General features: G+C 39.2%; 2 protein-coding genes across 2 annotated transcripts; both read right to left on the reverse strand.

Annotated features, from left to right (window-relative positions):
• Window positions 1-518: 518 nt before the first annotated feature.
• On the reverse strand, window positions 519-3,075 carry LOC103147735 (probable vesicular acetylcholine transporter-A). Its single transcript, XM_007566235.2, has one exon. The coding sequence runs from the start codon at window positions 2,613-2,615 to the stop codon at window positions 1,053-1,055; it is 1,563 nt and encodes a 520-aa protein (XP_007566297.1). The 5' UTR covers window positions 2,616-3,075; the 3' UTR covers window positions 519-1,052.
• Window positions 3,076-9,153: 6,078 nt separating this feature from the next.
• Window positions 9,154-18,731, reverse strand: rgra (retinal G protein coupled receptor a). The gene is made up of 7 exons (XM_007566236.2): window positions 18,107-18,731; window positions 17,667-17,823; window positions 14,426-14,547; window positions 13,930-14,083; window positions 13,573-13,690; window positions 11,760-11,873; window positions 9,154-10,901 (listed from the first exon to the last, which is right to left on the reverse strand). The coding sequence occupies exons 1-7, from the start codon at window positions 18,183-18,185 to the stop codon at window positions 10,758-10,760; spliced, it is 888 nt and encodes a 295-aa protein (XP_007566298.1). The 5' UTR covers window positions 18,186-18,731; the 3' UTR covers window positions 9,154-10,757.
• Window positions 18,732-19,063: the final 332 nt, after the last annotated feature.

Raw genomic sequence — 19,063 nt, forward strand, 5'->3', positions numbered from 1 at the left:
GCATCAGTACAACTCCGTTGCTGGCTCAAGAGAGATGCTGAGAGGATCCCTCAGCCTCCAGGCAGCCTGGCTCCTCCCAGAAGTCCTGCTATTCGCCGAGAACTTTGTTTGGCAACTCTGATTGTCACTCCACCTTATTTAGGCAACAGCCAGCAACTGAGATCTTAACACCTTTTCATCAGACACTTCCCAGTTTTTTTCCTCACTATTTGCATGGAACTGTTTCTTACTAAGAAAAGATTTGCATTTTCAACATCAAAAATTAAAATTTCTTAAATTACTAAAAACTTCAATTAGTCATTTTTATAAGAGGAATTTTTATTTTACTGTATGATTATAGTTTATATATTTTTTGAAATGTCTGCAAAAATACAACCCTTAAATGCCTTCATGTTTTACATTTTTTGTATGTTTTTTAGAAAAAAACATTTGCTACCTCTTGACTTGAAGGAATTGATAATATAGCACACTGTATAATAATCGAGGTTACTGCGCAAATAAACGACATAAAACATCGGTATTGTTCGCATATTGTTCTTTTAATTATGTACATGAATATACATGTATGTACAGTCACAGATCATTTCAGGCTTTGCATTCCAGAAGCACATAATTCATTTAAAATTAGAGTGTAAATACTCCACAAGAGGCAGATTTCCAGGTAATTCCCGTACTTCTGCCCTTCAACACGTTAGTTTGCATATTTCATTCATAAGCAACATGATTACAGATGGCATTTAAAAGACGCATACATTACATTTCCTTAAAACACGTTTGCACTATATTCCCTGAAGAGTCAGAATCTGTTACAGTGACCAGAAGATGAACAGACATTAATCTCATCATTTTGTATTTTTTTTTCATTTTTACTAAATTCCCATTGTAAAACAAAGTTGCGACCACTTGATTGGACAAACCCACAGGTATCGTTGCACGCTGATATATTTTCACAATCTTAATCAAAACGTATACACACATTGGCACTTTTTTTAAATTTCACATACAGCTTAAAGGTCTTTATTTTTTTATATTAATTTCTTTCTTTCTTTTTTTTACGCGTACTCTCCTCCTGATGATTCCTCCTCCGAGTGCGAGCGCTGGACAAAAGTCTCGATGCCGCTCTCATCAATAGTTGTGCACAGACCTTTTCTCTTCTTCTCCCGTTGTTCCATCTTAATCGTGTCGTACAGACCCGTGGGGCCGTCCTCCAGCAGCATGTTGCGCTCTGAGAAAGAAGTCTTCATCTGCGTCACGTTCTTCAGGAGAAGCAGCGCCGGCGCGTAAAGGACGTTGGCGAGCCCCATGCCCAAGTTCAGCTGAACGAAGCCCAAGTCGTGCACGATCTGACCGGCTACGACGGGCCCCAGGGCGTAGGCGACGCAGTAGGAGATGTCCGCTATGGCGTACACGCTGCCGTACACTGAGACGTGGCGCACATCTACGAGGAAGCCCAGCGTGGGCAGGAGCGCCGTGTCCACGAAGGCGATGCCGAAGCAGATGCCGCACAGCGGGATCATGAGCTGCCCGAAGTTCTTGCAGGCCGGCACCGTGCAGGAGCTGGCCCCTATGAACACCATGCCTATGGCCCCGTAGAACCACTGCAGGTGAGGGTACTTGGCTGCAAGTTTCACAGTGAGATACACCCCTAACACATGCGGGAAGAACGCAGGGAACCAAGTCATGCCGATCTCCCACTCGCTGGCGTTCATGTTTTCCTCCATCCAGTTTGCGATGGTTGGCTCCAGGAAGGCGAGTGGTATGTTGCAGACGATCAGAGCTCCCCCCACCACAGCTATGTATGGGTCAATCATCAGCTTGTAGATCGGGGTCCCCACGGGCATGTTTTCCCTCTCCCTGTTGGAGAAGGGCTTGAGCACAGCCAGACACAGGACTCCATCGGTGAGGCAGATGCAGGCCAGGATCAGAAAAGGCGCCTGCTTTCCCGCAAACTCATACAGGACCCCTCCGAAGGGCGGTGCGACCAAACTTCCGAAAGAGATGAAAGCCAAGGCGATGCCCAGGGCTTTGCTTCTCTCAGACTCCTCCGTGAACTTGTCCGCGATGAGAGCGATGCCTGAGGTGTCCGCGAAAGCCGAGCCGAGGCCCTGGATGCTGCGCGCCAGGAACAGGGTCGCGTAGTTCTCGGCGAAGGCAAACGTGAGGGTGGAGAGGAACATTATGTTGAGCCCAATGAACAGCGGGATGTCGTAGCCCACCCTGTCTATGAAGGTGCCGCTCAGCGGGTTCACCAGCAGCTGCAGGATGGCCTTGGAGGCGAACAGGACGCCTATCTGCAGGTCGAAGTTCCCCTCGGCCGCTCTGTGGATGGTGCTGTTGGTGGAGTTGGTGTGCGGCGCAGCAGCTGGCTGTTCCTGATCCGCTGCTTTTTGCAACCCCTCCAGATAATCGGGTATAATTGGCACAATTACCATGTAAAGCATGTTGTCTAATAAAAGTGCAACACACACTATTACGAGAATTACGCGTTTCTGTCGTTCTGGGTCTTGGATAACGTTGCCCAGCTGTTTAGTTCTTTCGCCCATCTGGGACAGTTTTGAGGCGGCAGATTGTGCCACATTAGTAGCTTGCTCCTCCGTGATCCCCTCTGGCTCCATGATTTTTTTTCTTCTTCTCTTTTTTTTGATGTATAAATTCTTCTCCCCGAGTTCGTTTTTACAGAATTACGCACATCTGCTCTGCCTCTGCTTCCCCGATGAACTAAATAACTTTCCGCTCCTTTACCTCTTCTCTTTCCCTTGCACTGTCCTTTCCTCGGACGCCTTCTTCCACTTCCGTGACTTGGACTCGTTTTATCACCATTCCCTCTTGTTGCTTCATAGCCTCACATCCCGTCAGGTGACGCGCGGGATCCGGAGTCCAAGACTCACAAGTTGAGGGTTTCATCCGGAGCGCAGTGGCTCTATCGGCGGTCCGTTTTTTGCTGCTGCGCCTCGCCGGCTCCCGGTCGCACCCAGCTGTCTCCAGCCACCTGTAACACGCTGAGCTAAGTCATCATTTCACATCATCCGGGTTCGGCTTTTGTCGGCTGATGGAAGGAATACACACAGCTGCTTGTTGACTCCCATAGGTATCCCCCCGCCCCCTCCCATCTTGGTCCATGGCTGTGACGCACCGTCCTGCTGCTCTCCAGCAGATCTTTTATGCTAATTAAACACAAAATCCCGAGTGCGCACTGCTGTCCAGTCAGTCGCATCAAAGCAGAGCTGCAGATGCGTTTTCAGGAGCATTTGTTTTTCTTATATATATATTTTTTTCGTTAAGAAGTTAAAACATCTTATACAGCAGCAAACATAATTGATTATTTGAGGCAACTTTTAATGGATATATACGAGATAAAAACAAACTTGTAGTTAAGAATATAACAACAAAACGTAAGCGAGATGTACACAGATTAATTATGGAAACGTATCTTTTCAGCACCACACGCGAGTGGACAGCTCCAGAGTTATTTTTTTCTTCTCCCGTTCTCCTGCCGGACAAGAGGGATTCCAGTTTGTGCAGAACTCACTTAGGGCATCAGTCTGTCGTAACTTTATTAACAAAAAAAAAAACAAAAAAAACAAAAAAAAAACAAAAAAAAAAACAAACAAAAAAAAAAACATAATAATAAAAAAGCCTATAAACTCTTGGATTTTTATTCCGTTTGTGAATTATGACCAATCAAGTATCTCCCACATCTGAAAATTTAATTATTTAAATCTTACACATTCTTCTTGGCTGCCTTTTTACACATATTTTTCTCGAAAGGTCTATTACTTTTTAGTCTGCGCCTTTCGCAAAGGCCCTAACAGAACGTTTTCCAAGGTTCTGGAAACCTTTGGCTTGAGATTGGGTTCATTTTAAGATAACCGAACCAAAAGCCACAGCAGAATTTTAGGAGTTGAACTAGATATGATGCTAAAGTTGAAATATCTTAATCTTCCTTAGGATATTTTGTTTTCAGCATACCAGCAATCCACAGATTTGATAAAACACCCTTTTGTTAGCTTCAGAAAAGTAGCAGCGTGGTGTTCATGGTTTAAAAAAAATATAGCCTTTGTTTGAAACAGAAATATGCAAACTCGGTATCATTTAGGGTAGAGAGCGGGGTTGAGTCAAAGAGGTTCAACATGAAACCTCTACCATTTTCCAAACACCGTCCATTTTGTAATAAACAAAATAACCGCTCCAACTAATGAAAAAAAAATATGTTCTTTTCTGAGGTTCAAGCGTAATGTATGATGCACAAAACACTGTTTTCATCCATCCATCCATCCATGTGTATTCTTGAATACTCCGCTCACAGACGAGTTTAAATGCTTTTCGACACTGCCATCTACTGACACAAACAGGTCTATGCAGCTGTTGCTGAATCTTATGTTTTGAATGATTCTCTGAGCGCGTAGTGACGAATTTTGCAAGCTTTTACGGTCTCCGTTTTTGGGGTTGACTTTTTGGATAGGAAATGACTTTATTTGCTTAATTAAAAATACTTTAAATCCGGTGCAGGAGTCACTTATTAGTAAATTTAGTCTCACTATGAATCCAGTTGTTCTTCGGAGGTTTCACGGGTTGCTTTAGAGAACATCGGGGGACAAAAACAGCACATTGAAGACAAAGGAGCTCAGTAGACAGATAAAAGCTGCAGAGTTTAAAGCACCATTAAATCAAAAATACTATCCGAACTTCTCTGCAGCTCTATTCAATCCATGTAAACTTACCTTGTCGCACAAGAAAGACACTGGTCAGATGAGAGCGTTTCATTGGGTGGAGGAATGTGTTGATTAGACAATTTGTGTCTTCCTTTTTATTAGAGACAAGGAAGAAATCCTGAGACTGTGGTGATGACAGACAAATCAAGAGAAACGATCCTAGCAGAAAAACATTCCAGCAACTTAAACAGCATTAGCACACAAACATAGATAAAGTGAAATAGTTTAGGCCAAATCACATCCATGTGTTGGGATGGTCTGTGACAAGAACTGAAAAAGATTGATGTTCACAGATGCTTTTCATTCATAAATAACTCACCTTCATAGTAAATTCTGAGTAATTTATTGGTCTTTGGACAAGAAAGGAACAGGCTGGGATTGACATGATCTTTTTGAAGACATTCAAAAAGATCATATAAATGTGAGAGGTGAATTATGCACATAAAACCATGGAAACCAGATAAAGAGAGGCAGGAGCATTTTCTTATCATAAGGGCAAAAATAGCATAGAATGGGATAGAATAGAAACATACTTTATTGCGGAAATGTGGGTGTCACAGCAGCTCGTTAAGATAAGTGAATATTCAGACAAAGGTAAAAGAAAATGGAAAATGAGAATAGATTGATGCATCTTAAAGACAAATTTACAACATAAGGTTTTAAAAAACTGTACAGCTGAGTAGGGAAGACAATGTACAAGAAAAATTTTTTATATCTATCTAGGAATTATTCAGTTTCCATATGTTCATTGAATTTAGCATCAGCCTCGTTTGAAGCAAAAGGAGTTGCAGCAGGGAATTGTGTGCACATATTTTCTGACACACCAAGGAGTAAACAAATAGGTTTCAACACCTATTTTGTTATCTTGCAGATCCACTTGATAAAAGAAACTATTTTATTGTTCAGCCACCAGATGTCCTCATACCCCTTTTATTTCCAGTCATCAAGTTATTCAGTTTTTGAGTTGAGTAAAGCATGCAGAGTTGAAGGGTGTGGCATAGTGAGGGGACCGGTTGGGGAGTGGAAGGCTTTCTGTCATCTGGCACTTATTTACGTTGGTCAGTGGGTGAGTTTTTTTCTGGACAGGTCACAAGTCTATCACAGTGCAAAGCAAACACACATGTAACGTTGTTATTGACATTGACCTCATGCCTTATTACTTAGTGATATTTAAACTTCTGGAATAAAACATTTGCATTCGACCTGACCAAAATGAGTGTGTTTTAGACTGTAATCAGCTTATCCTAAGTGGGCCTGGAAAATATTTTGACTTTGTGACAAAATTAGATTTCATTTTCACACACTATCCTTCCTCTAAGTTTCTGTCCCATTTAGCTCAGTGGACGGTGTTTGGAAAATGGTAGACTTATAAAAAAAAAGCAGTAGCGGAAAGGAGTAAGCCAGAAACTTCCCCGACTATGTTTGTTAGCATCCACAAAAAACAAACCACAATTCAGATCGTTGTTTTCCCCACATAAAACGTTGTGTGACGTGCACAAGTTAAGACCCGGTTAATAAATCCTGGGATTCAAACCAAAAAGGAGGCTCAACAGGTTCCTGTTTTATTTTTAGATGAAATGTTACGTCAGATGGCGAGCAGCTTTGATAATCACATTTTGTTTCCCTCGGTGAACGTACTGCAGCTGGAAAGCTTACAGGCAGAGCCATGAAGGTCCAAACTCCAGCATTGGCTGCTGGTTCACCCAGGAGGCTGCCCTGGACTTAATCTCTTTGTATCTCAAACACATGCACGCATACACTCAGAAACGAGACAGATAAAGAAAGGCATTCAGTTTATAAACCTCGCTCTCTTAGATTTTTTTTTTTTTTATGTTTTGTTTTTTTTAGTTTTAATGAATCTGCCCTGACGTGATTTGAAGCTTGTTCGAGGAGATTCGAGATAACCATGTAATCATGAGCATTTGCCAAAGTATTAATTTCTAGCAGCCAGGCAAAAATCCCTGACCCACAGCAGCCAACATGCAGCATGGACATGTCATCAAATATTAACTGACTAGCCGAGGGATCACAGTGTTTGGTTGTTTTTAATGGCCTGGGATGTTTAACTGAACAGTTTTAAAGAGAGAGGATTAGAATATTGCTTAGTACATCAAAAAATAAATAAATAAATTTGTACTTTTGCAAGCAGAATCAAAAATGCTAGCTCAAAGTCCATAGACTTTAGAATGCTTTTCAGTAAAAATAAAATAATGTGATATATTAATTAAAATAAAGTACTCACTGTACACATAAAACTAGTGGGACTTTGCAGATTCTCTGGACTGACTTGAGATCAGCTGTGCTCAGCTTTAGAATTGATTTTCTAAAGCTGAGCACAAGAGATACAGTCATTCAGTATCTCTTGCTTTGTAAGACATACTGCAAAGCAGTATGTTTCAGATACTGAATGACTGTGCATGTATCTGCTGTGATATAATCAGCTTCACATCAAACAGTCCCTATCACAGAAGGAGACTTTGGTAAACCTGATGCGTCAGTTTGACATTTCACCTCATTTCATCGTGACCGTTTCAAGCTTGTCATGAGGTGTTCCAGATAAAATCAGATTTTTTTTTCTTTTACAAAAAAGATTTTGCAACTCAGTTTAAAAACTGTTTTCTTTTTTTTTTTCTTTATTGTAAAGTAACAGGCTCCATTGCAGTTTTGGGGGAAATGTGATTTTCAGCATATGCAACAAATTATTTCTTTATTGTGGTGTTTAATGGCAGAGCTGGGTTACTCTGACATGGTGTTTGACGAGCAAAACAATATCAATAACTCAATGCAATCTATGCTAATACCACAACATGACCTCCACATTGATTGGGCTGATGATGGAATGCTGTTTTCTCTGTTCATTGCCCAGAAAATGGCTCTCATTCATGCTGCTTCATTTTTCCTTCTCGAACAGTCCTCCCTGCCTCCCTCAGATTCCCCCCTTTCTGCAGCACTTGTGCTCATATTGCTATGTAATCCTCTCAAAAAGCCCATATGAAATCTTCATTGGTTGACCAGACATAATCCTCAGTGAACTCTAAGTACCTGAATATGTTTGATTGTAAGAGAGGGAAAGCGGATGAAAAAAAAAAAAAAAAAGCAAACCCTGCTCTCCCGCCAGACATTCGGATTCAAAGTATAACATAATCCAGCAGTTATGTGATGTAAAATGTTAAGCCTGTATGTTTTAAATAATTAATCTCTGCGCATCATGTATGACGACACATTAATATTAGCTACTAATAAACTCCTTAAATGAGATTGTTTTTTCAAAAGGTTTTAGCAATAACTTAATAAAGTGTCTAGTTTCAAAATCTTAATTCATTATATAACTAGAGTTTAGAGTTTGTAAAAAAAAATCACTAATTTGTTCAGTTTTTTTTTCATTTGCATGTTATTTTTTTATTTCATATAATAGAGTAGGCATGCCTTTCAAAAAATAAACTGATATTGCAGGTCTTTTATTATCATTGTTATTGTTATTATTATTATTATTATTATTACTTGCAAAATGTTCTTCAATTCCAGGGTTAGGAATTGAATATCCAGTGAATAGTGACACTGAACAAAAAGGTCAAAGTCCTGTCTCCCCAACTAACGGTGAATTGATTTGGAAGTCATAATATATGGAGAAGAACATTCAAAATAAAATCAGGGTGCCAAGAGACACAGTGGTAGAGCAGGAGCGCCATATATGGAAACTACAGACCTCAAAGCAGCTGCTGAGTTTGACTCTCAGCTCCAGGATATTTGCTACATTTCTTTCCCTTCTCCCTCTGCCCTTCTCCCAGTCGACTTGCTAATGAGTAAAGGCCACTTGTTCCACAAAATCTCTTAAAAAAACACTCCTTCTTGTTAGTTGATAAATACTCACTGGATATATTCTACAGATAGACCTTTGTGGTTTTTATTTTACATAAGCAACATTTTTTTCCCCCAGCTTCTAGTTCTAGTTCGACTTCTTCATCAGGAAAGAAGACTTGTGACCTTTTGGAAACCTTTGCGTCATATCTCAAAGCATTTTTACTTCCATGGCATGTTCATATGACTTTTAGAGAAGAGTTTGGTTTTAACAAGTCTGATAGTTATTAAATATATATATATAAAAAAAGAAAAAACATAATACTTGAGGAAAATCAATATATATATCTTTTAAAAAGTCTAAAATTTGAAGACAAACTCAATGTGAGCCCTTATTTGAATACACAAGCACCTCTAAGCCACTTAAAAAGGGCACAATGAAAACACTAATAGTTTCAAAAATATTCACCTTACTAGAATCAATAACTTAATGACCCACACTGACTCCTGCACCCATACAAACCTATTTTCACCTTAGTATCGAATGTTTGTAAGATACACCTCAACTGTATAACAAGAGAAATAGAAGCATAGAAATAATTATTCACCCATAAGCATAAGACACAAAATGTCTCCTTTTTGCCAGTGACTGCGGTACTTTATTAGAGCATTTTGTACAGACAACATCCAGTGTACATTCAAATCCCATCATACAGACTGTTATCATTGTCTGCTTTTATCATCAGATGCACATGAAAGCAACACGATAAGTAAAGATTTCATAAGATGTGACTTTATTGTCTGAATGGGTCTGTTGGACTGTTCAATATTTGTTTTTGGTCACCAATTGCATGTGCAACACAAGGTATAAATAAAATTTACTTAAAATGTATTTATGTTAAAAAAATATCCATCTTTTATTCAAGGTCAATGACTTCCATTGACGCATTTACAAAGCTGTGCATACTTTGTAACACTAAATATATCGAAACGATCTGAATACTTGGTTTTTAAAACCTACTGTATGAGTTTTGATTATGTAATAACCAGTAAATAACAGTGTGTTTTTATAACATTGCACTTGGACAACTTTGCAAAATAGAATTTGTGTGCAGAAACAAAAGTGAGAAAAAAACCCAAAACTATTTATAGATGTTTGAAGGTCAAAATGGTAAACATGGCAATTAATCGTGTGACACACTGGAGAAAATTAAAGCACAAAAGAACAACCATTAGGTATAATGTGTAACAATACACATTGTTACACATGTGTATTGCAGCTAATTACAGCTAATGTAATAAATTCTTTCAAATTGGTTTTGCTGCTTGACTGAACTCTGTCTTTAAAATAAGTATGTGAATGTCAAACTAAGAAACCTTCCCAGTTAATCTAATGGTTCTTAATAATTTCTGATCTTATCTGTGTGTGGGTGTGCATGCGTGCAAATGTGTGTGTGTAGGCATTGAAAAATGGAGATTTTGTTTAGAGGACTATTGCATTTTCATCCTGAATACAGAGATCAGTCAAATTGTGGAAAGAAATAACTATGGCTTTTGCACACATTTTTATGTTTACCAAAAAAACTTAAATAAACTACCATTTTGGATCTCTTTTGACTCCCTGACGTCAAGATAAAACTTATTTAGCTAAAATTAGATTATTTTGGGGAGATTTCCTCCTTGGCCACAGACAACTTGATCTATTTTTTCCAACACAGTAGTTCTTCCACAATGAAGAAAAGATCCAGAACGAGTGTCTGTGCTGAAATGATTGCTTGTTTATGTTGTGTGTGGTGAAGTGATGCACATTGGTAATCCGTTTTGCATAAAGGGGTTTGTAACTATGCTTTGCTTAACTGTATTTATTTTTTGTATTATTTATTTTGTCGTGCAACAACCACATTTTGAACATTTGGGTGAAACTCGTACCAAAAATAAATAGAATGAGGTAAAATTAAAGCCATGCATGAACTGTTGAAATTAAATTAAACCAATAAAACACAAACGTCATGATACAAAATGAGACATATTCACTGTTTTGCTGAAAAACAATATATATATATATATATATATATATGATATATTTTTAGAACATTGCCAGCTTCACATAAACACAGTGGCAGAGGTGATGCAGGAGCAAACCCAGAGCAGATGTAAAGCGTACGAGACGCAGACGTTCACGCTGCTTACGACACATTGTTACAGTACAGACTCCCACAGACAGAAACATCTACAACAGTAAGCAGTTTATTTGGACTTATTATCAATTTGAGGCACAGCAATCTTTTCCCCGGTTAGAAGCTGCCAAATGCCTCCTCTGTAGTTCTCATTTCCCAGAGCGTACAGAAGAGGATTAAAGGTGGGCGAAGTCTTAGCCAGGATAGGAGCGATCTGTGGAGACAAACGGAACACGAATATCAGAGCCGAGGAAGTGTGGTGTGGTCATTTGTTGTGCATATGTGCAAAAAAATGTAATTGCTTGGTTTTCATAGATGCTTTAGATGAAGAAATAATTGAAGAAAAACTATAGAATTCACTCAGATTCTATATTTTAGGTTGATTCCATGGATTAGGTTGCAGGTGGCTCTTTGGATATTGGTCTTAATAGCATTGGAGCAAACTAAAGTTTTGAATATAGACACAAAAACAAATGCAAATTTTAGCAATGTGTCAGCTTTTTTCATGGAATAACATCACTGAATTTCTACAACAGAATGACACTGAAAGTATATTTTTAGTTATATTTTTCTTGTCTCCAGGTTGAAGACTACAAGTGTTTTTTTTTTGTGTGTTTTTTTTACACAATTTTTCCCAAACATCAACATCCCCTTAAAAATGTATTCATCCTCTTTCTGCAAAAACAATAAAAAAAAAATCTGTTTCTCTTTGCATTAAAAATTAAAAACCAAAACTTAAATTGTGTGCTGTACGTGTTTTAATGACTACAATTTCCTATGGTAGATATTTATCAAAAACTGTAAGTTGTCGTCTTTTTTTTGTTTTGTTTTGTTTTGTTTTGTTTTTTCAAAAGGCCAGGCAATTTTGGTGGTTCTAAACAAGTTTCAGGGTAAAAAAAAAAAAAAAAAAGATGTTAAAAGGTTATTAGATGCTAATATCTTCACTAGCTGCAAAAAAAAAAAAAAAAAAGGCTCATCAAGACCCCTGAATTAGAGTTATGACTTTTCAGATTAAAAGTCTACTTGGTGAGTACATCTCATTTGAAATACAAAACAACTCACACCATCTTACCATCCTCAGCTTTGGTGAGACGAGGGTTGCATTGTCCACAGCAGCATAGAAAGCCAGAACACCGTAGGGCCCCCAGCAGAATAGCAAAGTCTTCAGAGGAGTGTTGGGGTTAAACTGCAGGTCAATAGTAACAAAAGCATAAAAATGGAGAACTCAAAGCCTCAGTTGAAGAGTGATTTGTTAGCCATTTGGCTAGAGGGGCAGAGGGGGGCTGGGAGGGTCAGGGTGTGTGGGGGTGTGGGGGGGATGCAGACAAGAATGCTATTCATCATGAGATTTTCCTCTAGCAGGCTGGAATAATCACATGCCTGGAATAATGTCTGAGAGAACAAAAGCATGTGCTAAGATCATTGTACCAAACAAATCAGAAGAAGCCAATGAGTGAAGGGAGAGGTTGCTGTAATACTAGTGTCAATGTGTCAATGGAGATGTTATTCTCAGCTCCACTTTATCTAATGATTCTAATTAAACATTTTTGCTTCATTTAATGCATTTTTTTCACAGTGCAAAAACCTTAAACATGAGACTTTAATAAAGTTCTGTGGTTTAAAGTTGCATTTGGCATTTCAAAATAAGTTTCTCTTATGGATGAATTAGAAACATGTGACCTTTTGAACCTTGTGAGACCTATGCCATAGTCATAGTTGCAAGTTAATTTACAATAGTAAGCATGTGATGAAAAATGACTTTGCTCATTTTTACTCCTAGCACATTTTGCAGTGAGAGTGTCCGCTGCCAGTTCAGGCAACTGTGAGTAACGGGCTTATGCAACATAACCTGGGGCAACCTGATTCAACCCATGCAGATCTCTTCTACTCAACCTGGTATATTCAGAGTTTGTGTCAGTGAAGCCCCGGTCTCCCCCTGAGGCAACAACCCTTATATGTTACACTGCATGCCTTTTATAGCTTGTTACTCTGACTAGAGTCCATGTGAGGAAAATGCCTGACATTGAGGATTACTCTGATTTATTTTCAAAGCAGACAGACATAAGCTCTGTAGTGCCTGTTTGTGAAGATTTACTTAGCAGTTGCTATTGTTTCATTACTTGCAAAACAACTTTTGGATTTAGGTCATTTTATGCTCTTTCTTCTCTGTCTGTGCTGATGAAGATAGATTTCTTGATTAATATTTTAGCTGTGGTAGATTACATTCTTCCTTACTTAGAATAAATCCAGATTAGTTGGGCATGAAGCTAACAGCTAATCCAAAGGAAGCCAAGAACATCAATTCCAATCTCAAAGGCATCAGAGGTGGTTTATGTGAATGTTATTTTGTCAACCTTAGTATGATTATCACATTTGCAATGAGCAATTATTTACACAGAAGCTGATGACGACAAGGTAAACATATGTAGGAGATCGGGGTCCAACAAATAATTTTCCTGTGTGAAACATTTACTGAGAATGGAACAGGTAAGGCATTTCTTCAAATGTAACCATCTAATATAAATTAAAATTTATGTAAAAAAAAGTGCTAAAAATGCTCTTTAAAAAGAAAAGAAGCATCAGAAATTATAAACCTCTGTGATGTTTTTGATGTTTTGCTTTAATGGATGGTATATAGCCATTACAGCTAATTCAGAGTTATTTACCCATCAGTTACAACTATAAAGGTAAAATATGTTTGCAGCTAATTGCTTTTATTTTTTCTTTGTAGCAGAATCTAACTTCTAAAATCCTGGCCTACCTCTTTAAATATGACTTTTCTGTGTGTATGTCCCCATCCTTTCTCTTGCAGAGCATGTTAAATTCTCACTGAAGACTCCACGTTCTAATAGTGCAGGTGGATCATGTTTTATTACATTACTCACCCTGGGGTTTCCAGTCTTTTTGAATCTTTGTGCGATGGACTGGTAGGAAGACAGGACAACAAACACCTGAATGCCCATGTTGAAAATGCTCATAGGGATCAAGTATGAAACATAGTTCCTGTTGAAAGAGAAATAAATATCAGTCAGGGAAATAAAGACTTCTGTGTAATCTAATAATACATTTCAATATCATTTATATGCATATATTATCACTGGTGGGCATCTTATTAAGCAATTCTGCACTTTCATTGTACAGAACCTCAAGTCTGTCTTTGCTTAAATGTACATCACGTTAAAAAAATGGTCGAGGCACATTTCTCTTCAGAAAATTAAAAAAGGGTTGTGCATTGCCAGCACCTGTCTCCTTTACTGTAATCTAGTGTGCAGCAAGTCCTGAGAGGCTCGTAGTCATACTCTCCCCAGCCGATGAGGGGCATGGCTGCCCAGAACGCGGCAAACATCCAGATAAATACAGCCAGAGAGATGGCGGTGCTCCACTGCAGCTTCGTCCCTGGATGAAGAAAGATTCAGCTCGTCTGTTTTAAGTACATCAAACCTGTGAATGCTTTAAGACTTGAGCTTTTTAAACTTCCCTTGATTGGCTACTGATTTTTTTAGAGACTGTTATACCAGAGGAACTAACTGATGTAGGTAAAAAGATGATAGTCATCCTTGTGTGAAATATATCACATTTTAGAGAAGAACAAGGCAACAAACTTTCTGCGTGGTTATCAACAGCAATCTGAGACAAATCTCAAGCTAGCTTCCCAGAGCTCTGTTTGACTCTGTGCAGGACAGGAGAAGAAACGGGCGAGGTTTTGACACTGATCATTACCTCCAGGAGTCAACTTACTCGTACAGTATTGATGATATCTGTCCCAAGCGATAGCTGCTATGAAGTGAAGGCTGGCAAGAGCTGTCATGAAGCCCTGAAAACCATGAGTCTGGCAGCCGTCTGAGCCGTAAGGCCAGTACCTGCGTGGAGGAGGTGAAGTTGTTATAAAAGCTTGAATTTATAGCAAGAAGATGTGCCCCTTGTGGCTTTATTAAACTTGATCTCACATTACTGAAACTGGGGTTGCTTTTGAAAGCCTTATTAAGGCTTTTAAAACTGTGGCAAAGTTAAGGAATTATCACTTGCTATGCATCTAGTCTGTGCACTTTAGCGATTGTTGGCCTTGGGCAACATAAGCCACTGATTCACAGCTTTGAACTGAAAAACACAGGAAGGGATCAGGAAAAATAGCTTTTAAGACATTAAGGCCGGATTGCCAGACTCTGAGGTGTTACTTTCATTAACTTCAGACTGTATTTGTGAACGTAACACTTTGTTCTTCTGGGTTTAGCTATATCTCTTTTTACTGACAAACCCATAGAAGGGGCTACTACTGTGACAGTACCATTGTATTATTTTTTTTCTGTAGGATGCACTACTGGCTAAGCGTTTATATTTTTAATTGTATGGAGGAATTTTTCTTCCATAATCCAAGAGCACACACTTCCAGTCTGAAAGCAGGATTTCATGTCTTTTGTTCTCAAAACTTTTAATACTTTTGCCTACATTTTTATTTTGAAAGCGGGACTTCATATCCTTCTTCTCAAAACTCCAGATAGCTGTGCTTCATCATGACGCAGATAATGGAACGTCTATCTTTGTGTAATCAATTTTTCTTTAATATGAAAATTGAATCAGTGCCACTGTCTTTTTTTTGTCAATCTGCTCTGCCCTTTGACCTCCTAATCTGTGGATGACCACCTGAACTGGGTTCTGCCCAAAGTGTTTTCTTGCTATGAGGCACTTTACTCATGTTTGCTCAGTGGAGGGTGATTGCTTCAATCAACGACTAAATGCAGAAGGTGACTCAACTATTGAATAACTCTTTGAACATAACATCTGATTTAATTTATAAAAGTTTATAATCAGGCAGAAAAATAGTCAGAATTCTGGTATAAGAATAAAATAAAGAATGACTAGAAATAAACAGGCAGGCAGGCAAGAAAGAAAACAAACATTCCCAACAAGTTGTTTTTAAAGCATACAGTTTTTGAAACCAGTGGTTAAAGAAGGCGATGTTCATATCCTAGAACAATATAAAGTGCTACTGGTGACAATATACATCATTTACTGCATATCAACTTGATAATGACACAGCAAGCTAAGCAGATAGAGAATAACATGACAATGAAACTTGTGCTCACACAAATAGTCTCACTTTAATATGAATATTGACGGTTAGCTTTGTATCAAATGCACTTTTTGATTAGAACATATTTATTTCTCATTTAGTAAAGTTGCTCAAGGTAAGGGTAATGTTACCTCAAAATATTACTACCCAAATAGAGGCGAAAAGCTTGGTGCAACAACTATAGCTGGAAGAACATTTTGTTCAAAGAATTAGTCAATGAAATGAAACTGAATAAATGAGTTACTACCCATCTCTGCCAAGTGGCTTGTTAAACTGAACTTGGCTGCTTTGTTTTCATTGAACTGGAATGCATGTCAATTAATTTGAATCTCATCCAAGGTTTTTCCCTTCTCTGGAGGTTTTACGCTCATGGTCAGAATGATTTGTTTCTTTGTCTTTTTTTTGTTTGTTTTTTTTTGTTTTGACAAGAATTTGAATAAACAAAAACAGATACTTACAGGATGTTATCAAATAAGTTAATATGAAGCATCTGGGAAGCGATAGTTTTTCTTTATTCTTGATACAAAATGGATCAGTTTGTTTTAAGTTGCTCAGAGATTATGGTGAATAGATGTTTTCAGGTTCAGCCACAAATGATCAGCAACATTGACCTTTGACTTGGCCACTCCAGGACAATTCACCTGGTTGTCTTCAAACTGTTGCTGTTTAGATTTTTGCTTCTGCTTGGAAGGAATCAGTGTTTTTCTGGAAAAAATAACTCCCTTCCCAAGTTGTAGATCAGACAGACTGAATCAAAGAGAAAAAAGCAATATTTTTCTCCATTGATTTTCCTTTTCCTTTTCAAACCTTGCAGGGCCAGCTGCTGAGAAATATCCCCAGAACATGATGGTGGTGCAACCATGCTTCATGGTTGTGGTGATATGCAGTGTTTACTGTTCGCCAAGCATAGTGTGCAGCTAATTACCAAAAGGCAAAGTTTCTCTCTTATAACCCCCAAAAGAATTGCAGATGATATATCCTAAGACCTTGTTGCCAGCATTAATTTGTGAAGAACCCATGTGAGAGCTGTTGCATTTAGAGTCTGCTCCATTGGAGCCACTGAACCTTTAAACTCCAACAAGGTCTGAGTTACTTGGAGTTTCCTTTTGTCTTCTTATTGTAGAAAGAACATAGACCTCCTAGACGAACATAGACTTCCTAGACATGTTGTAACATTAATCACTAAATGCACAGCTTCTCTCTCAAAGATTAAACCTCTTCTTTTTCCAGCTGGGATTTGGAGTCATTAATCCATGCTTTCATCGTCTCTCGGCTAGATTATTGCAATTCTCTTTAACAGACATACCCAGTTCACTCTGTCACACCTTCAACTAGTCCAAACTATGGTGATATGATTTTTGACAGAGGAGCAATGAGACTTCTCTCCTGTGTTACAATCTTTACACTGACTTTAAAAAAAAAAAAATATATTTCAGGGTCAATTTTATTGTTCTTTTATTTGTTTTTAAGTCTCTTAAAGTCATTAAATCAGCATATTTGTTCAGCTGGCTGCAGCCCTATGCTCCATTTCCCCTCAGGCAAGCTGACCAGATGCTGCAGGTGCTTCCTAAACCAAGGAGGAAATTGAGATGTGATTGAACTTTTTCTCTTGTGGCTCCAACGCTCTGGAATGAGATGGCTCTGTACATAAGGCAAGCAAATAACTCAGTTGATGTTTTTTTCTCAGGGCTTTAGCAAATTGTAGGTTGTTCTATCTATCTATCTATCTATCTATCTATCTATCTATCTATCTATCTATCTATCTATCTATCTCAGGAGGAAGTCTACTGACAACAACTCTCTCAGCTCTTAATTTTAATCAGCATTGTTTTCTCATTTCACCGCTCCACATATAGCCACAAGAGGCCCAACCCTTGCAATTATGAGAACCAGGCTTACATAACTTACCTCAGAAAGCTGGAAAAAGCTGCGATGGTGGCGTTCATGCAGATGCCGATGTCAGCCATGGCTAAACTGAACACCAGGAAATTGCTGGGGGTCCTGAGCTCTCTCACTTTGAGGAAAGCCACGATTGTCACCGCGTTTAGAAGGAAGCCCAGCAGACCTTTTGACAGAGCGGAAAAGAAATGTTCACAGCCGTATGTATTTAAAGCCAGTGCGCACATCGTCGGTTATTACGACACAGGCAAACACAGCGGCACCATGTCAGATGAATTGCATCCATTTGTTTGTTTACACACCACCAGAGGTTGTAGCTTTCAGAAATGACAGAAATAACGCGCTGACACTACATCAGTGTCCGAGAGGTGACAGGTCCTGGCGTAGGTTAATGTGGAGCATCGTGGGCACTTTTGACGTCTGGACGGATTCCCAGAGAAAACACTCACCCTCCACCAGCAGACAAGATCCCAGCGAGAACACATCGAACTCGGAGAAACCCTCCGGCAAAGGGTACGGCGTGACCATCCTGGCTGCGATTTGACGCTGGATGTTTCCTGTCCGCTCAATCCGCTCGTTTACAGTTCGCCTCGGTGTGACTGTACAGGGTCCGCTTATAAAGGGACATTTCAAGTGAAAAGCATGCCGTTTATTATGTAAAGCCCCCCACCCTCTCCCTTTCTCACTCCCTCTCGCTCTCGGTCTGTCGCCCCAATCCGCACAGGAATGTCTTAATGAACATAACCGCGCAAACCGTAGCGCTTAATGCGCGTTTGCTCCCGTCGCAACAATAAAGCCCTCAGTGAGTTACACAACAAGCCTTTTGTGCGTTGCTGTCCCGATGATGATGCAGCCGCTGCCGCTGAGAAAATGGGTTTGATGTCGGCCGTTCTCAACAGGTGTCCGTGAGGATGCGGTCACCAATCAAAGTCAAATCTGCACGTTTACAGCAACAATTCCGAGAGTATTTGCATTTGACTTCCCTTAGCCAATACTTTGCAGATCCTTCCTCTGCGGTAACAGTTGCCAAACCGTTGAGGTGTGTGTCTATCAAGTTTGCACGTCCGAACAATTTTTGAACATTATTGACCCAAAGCAATTTCAGTGAACTAGCAACAGAGTGCACTGGAGATGCCGTTTTGTATCCTCCTTAATCCTTGATCTGACTTGCAGGGCCCTCTGAAACGGTCAGCCATCTTTTCGTGCAGCTTCAACTTTTGACAGACACATTGACCTTTGAGGGATTAAGCCCGCCGTGTATTTGTTTACAATGTTAGAGGATAAAACTAAATGATTTTTTTGAACCCGCAGATGTTTTAACCAAAGCTTTACTCAAGCTGAAGTTCCTCTGCTGTGACCCCGGCAGACAGGAAGACAGGATGCATTGTAGCTGTGACTAAAACATG

The sequence above is a fragment of the Poecilia formosa genome, unplaced genomic scaffold (genome assembly GCF_000485575.1).
Source record: "Poecilia formosa unplaced genomic scaffold, Poecilia_formosa-5.1.2 Scaffold188, whole genome shotgun sequence".
In the NCBI taxonomy this organism is placed as follows: Eukaryota; Metazoa; Chordata; class Actinopteri; order Cyprinodontiformes; family Poeciliidae; genus Poecilia; species Poecilia formosa.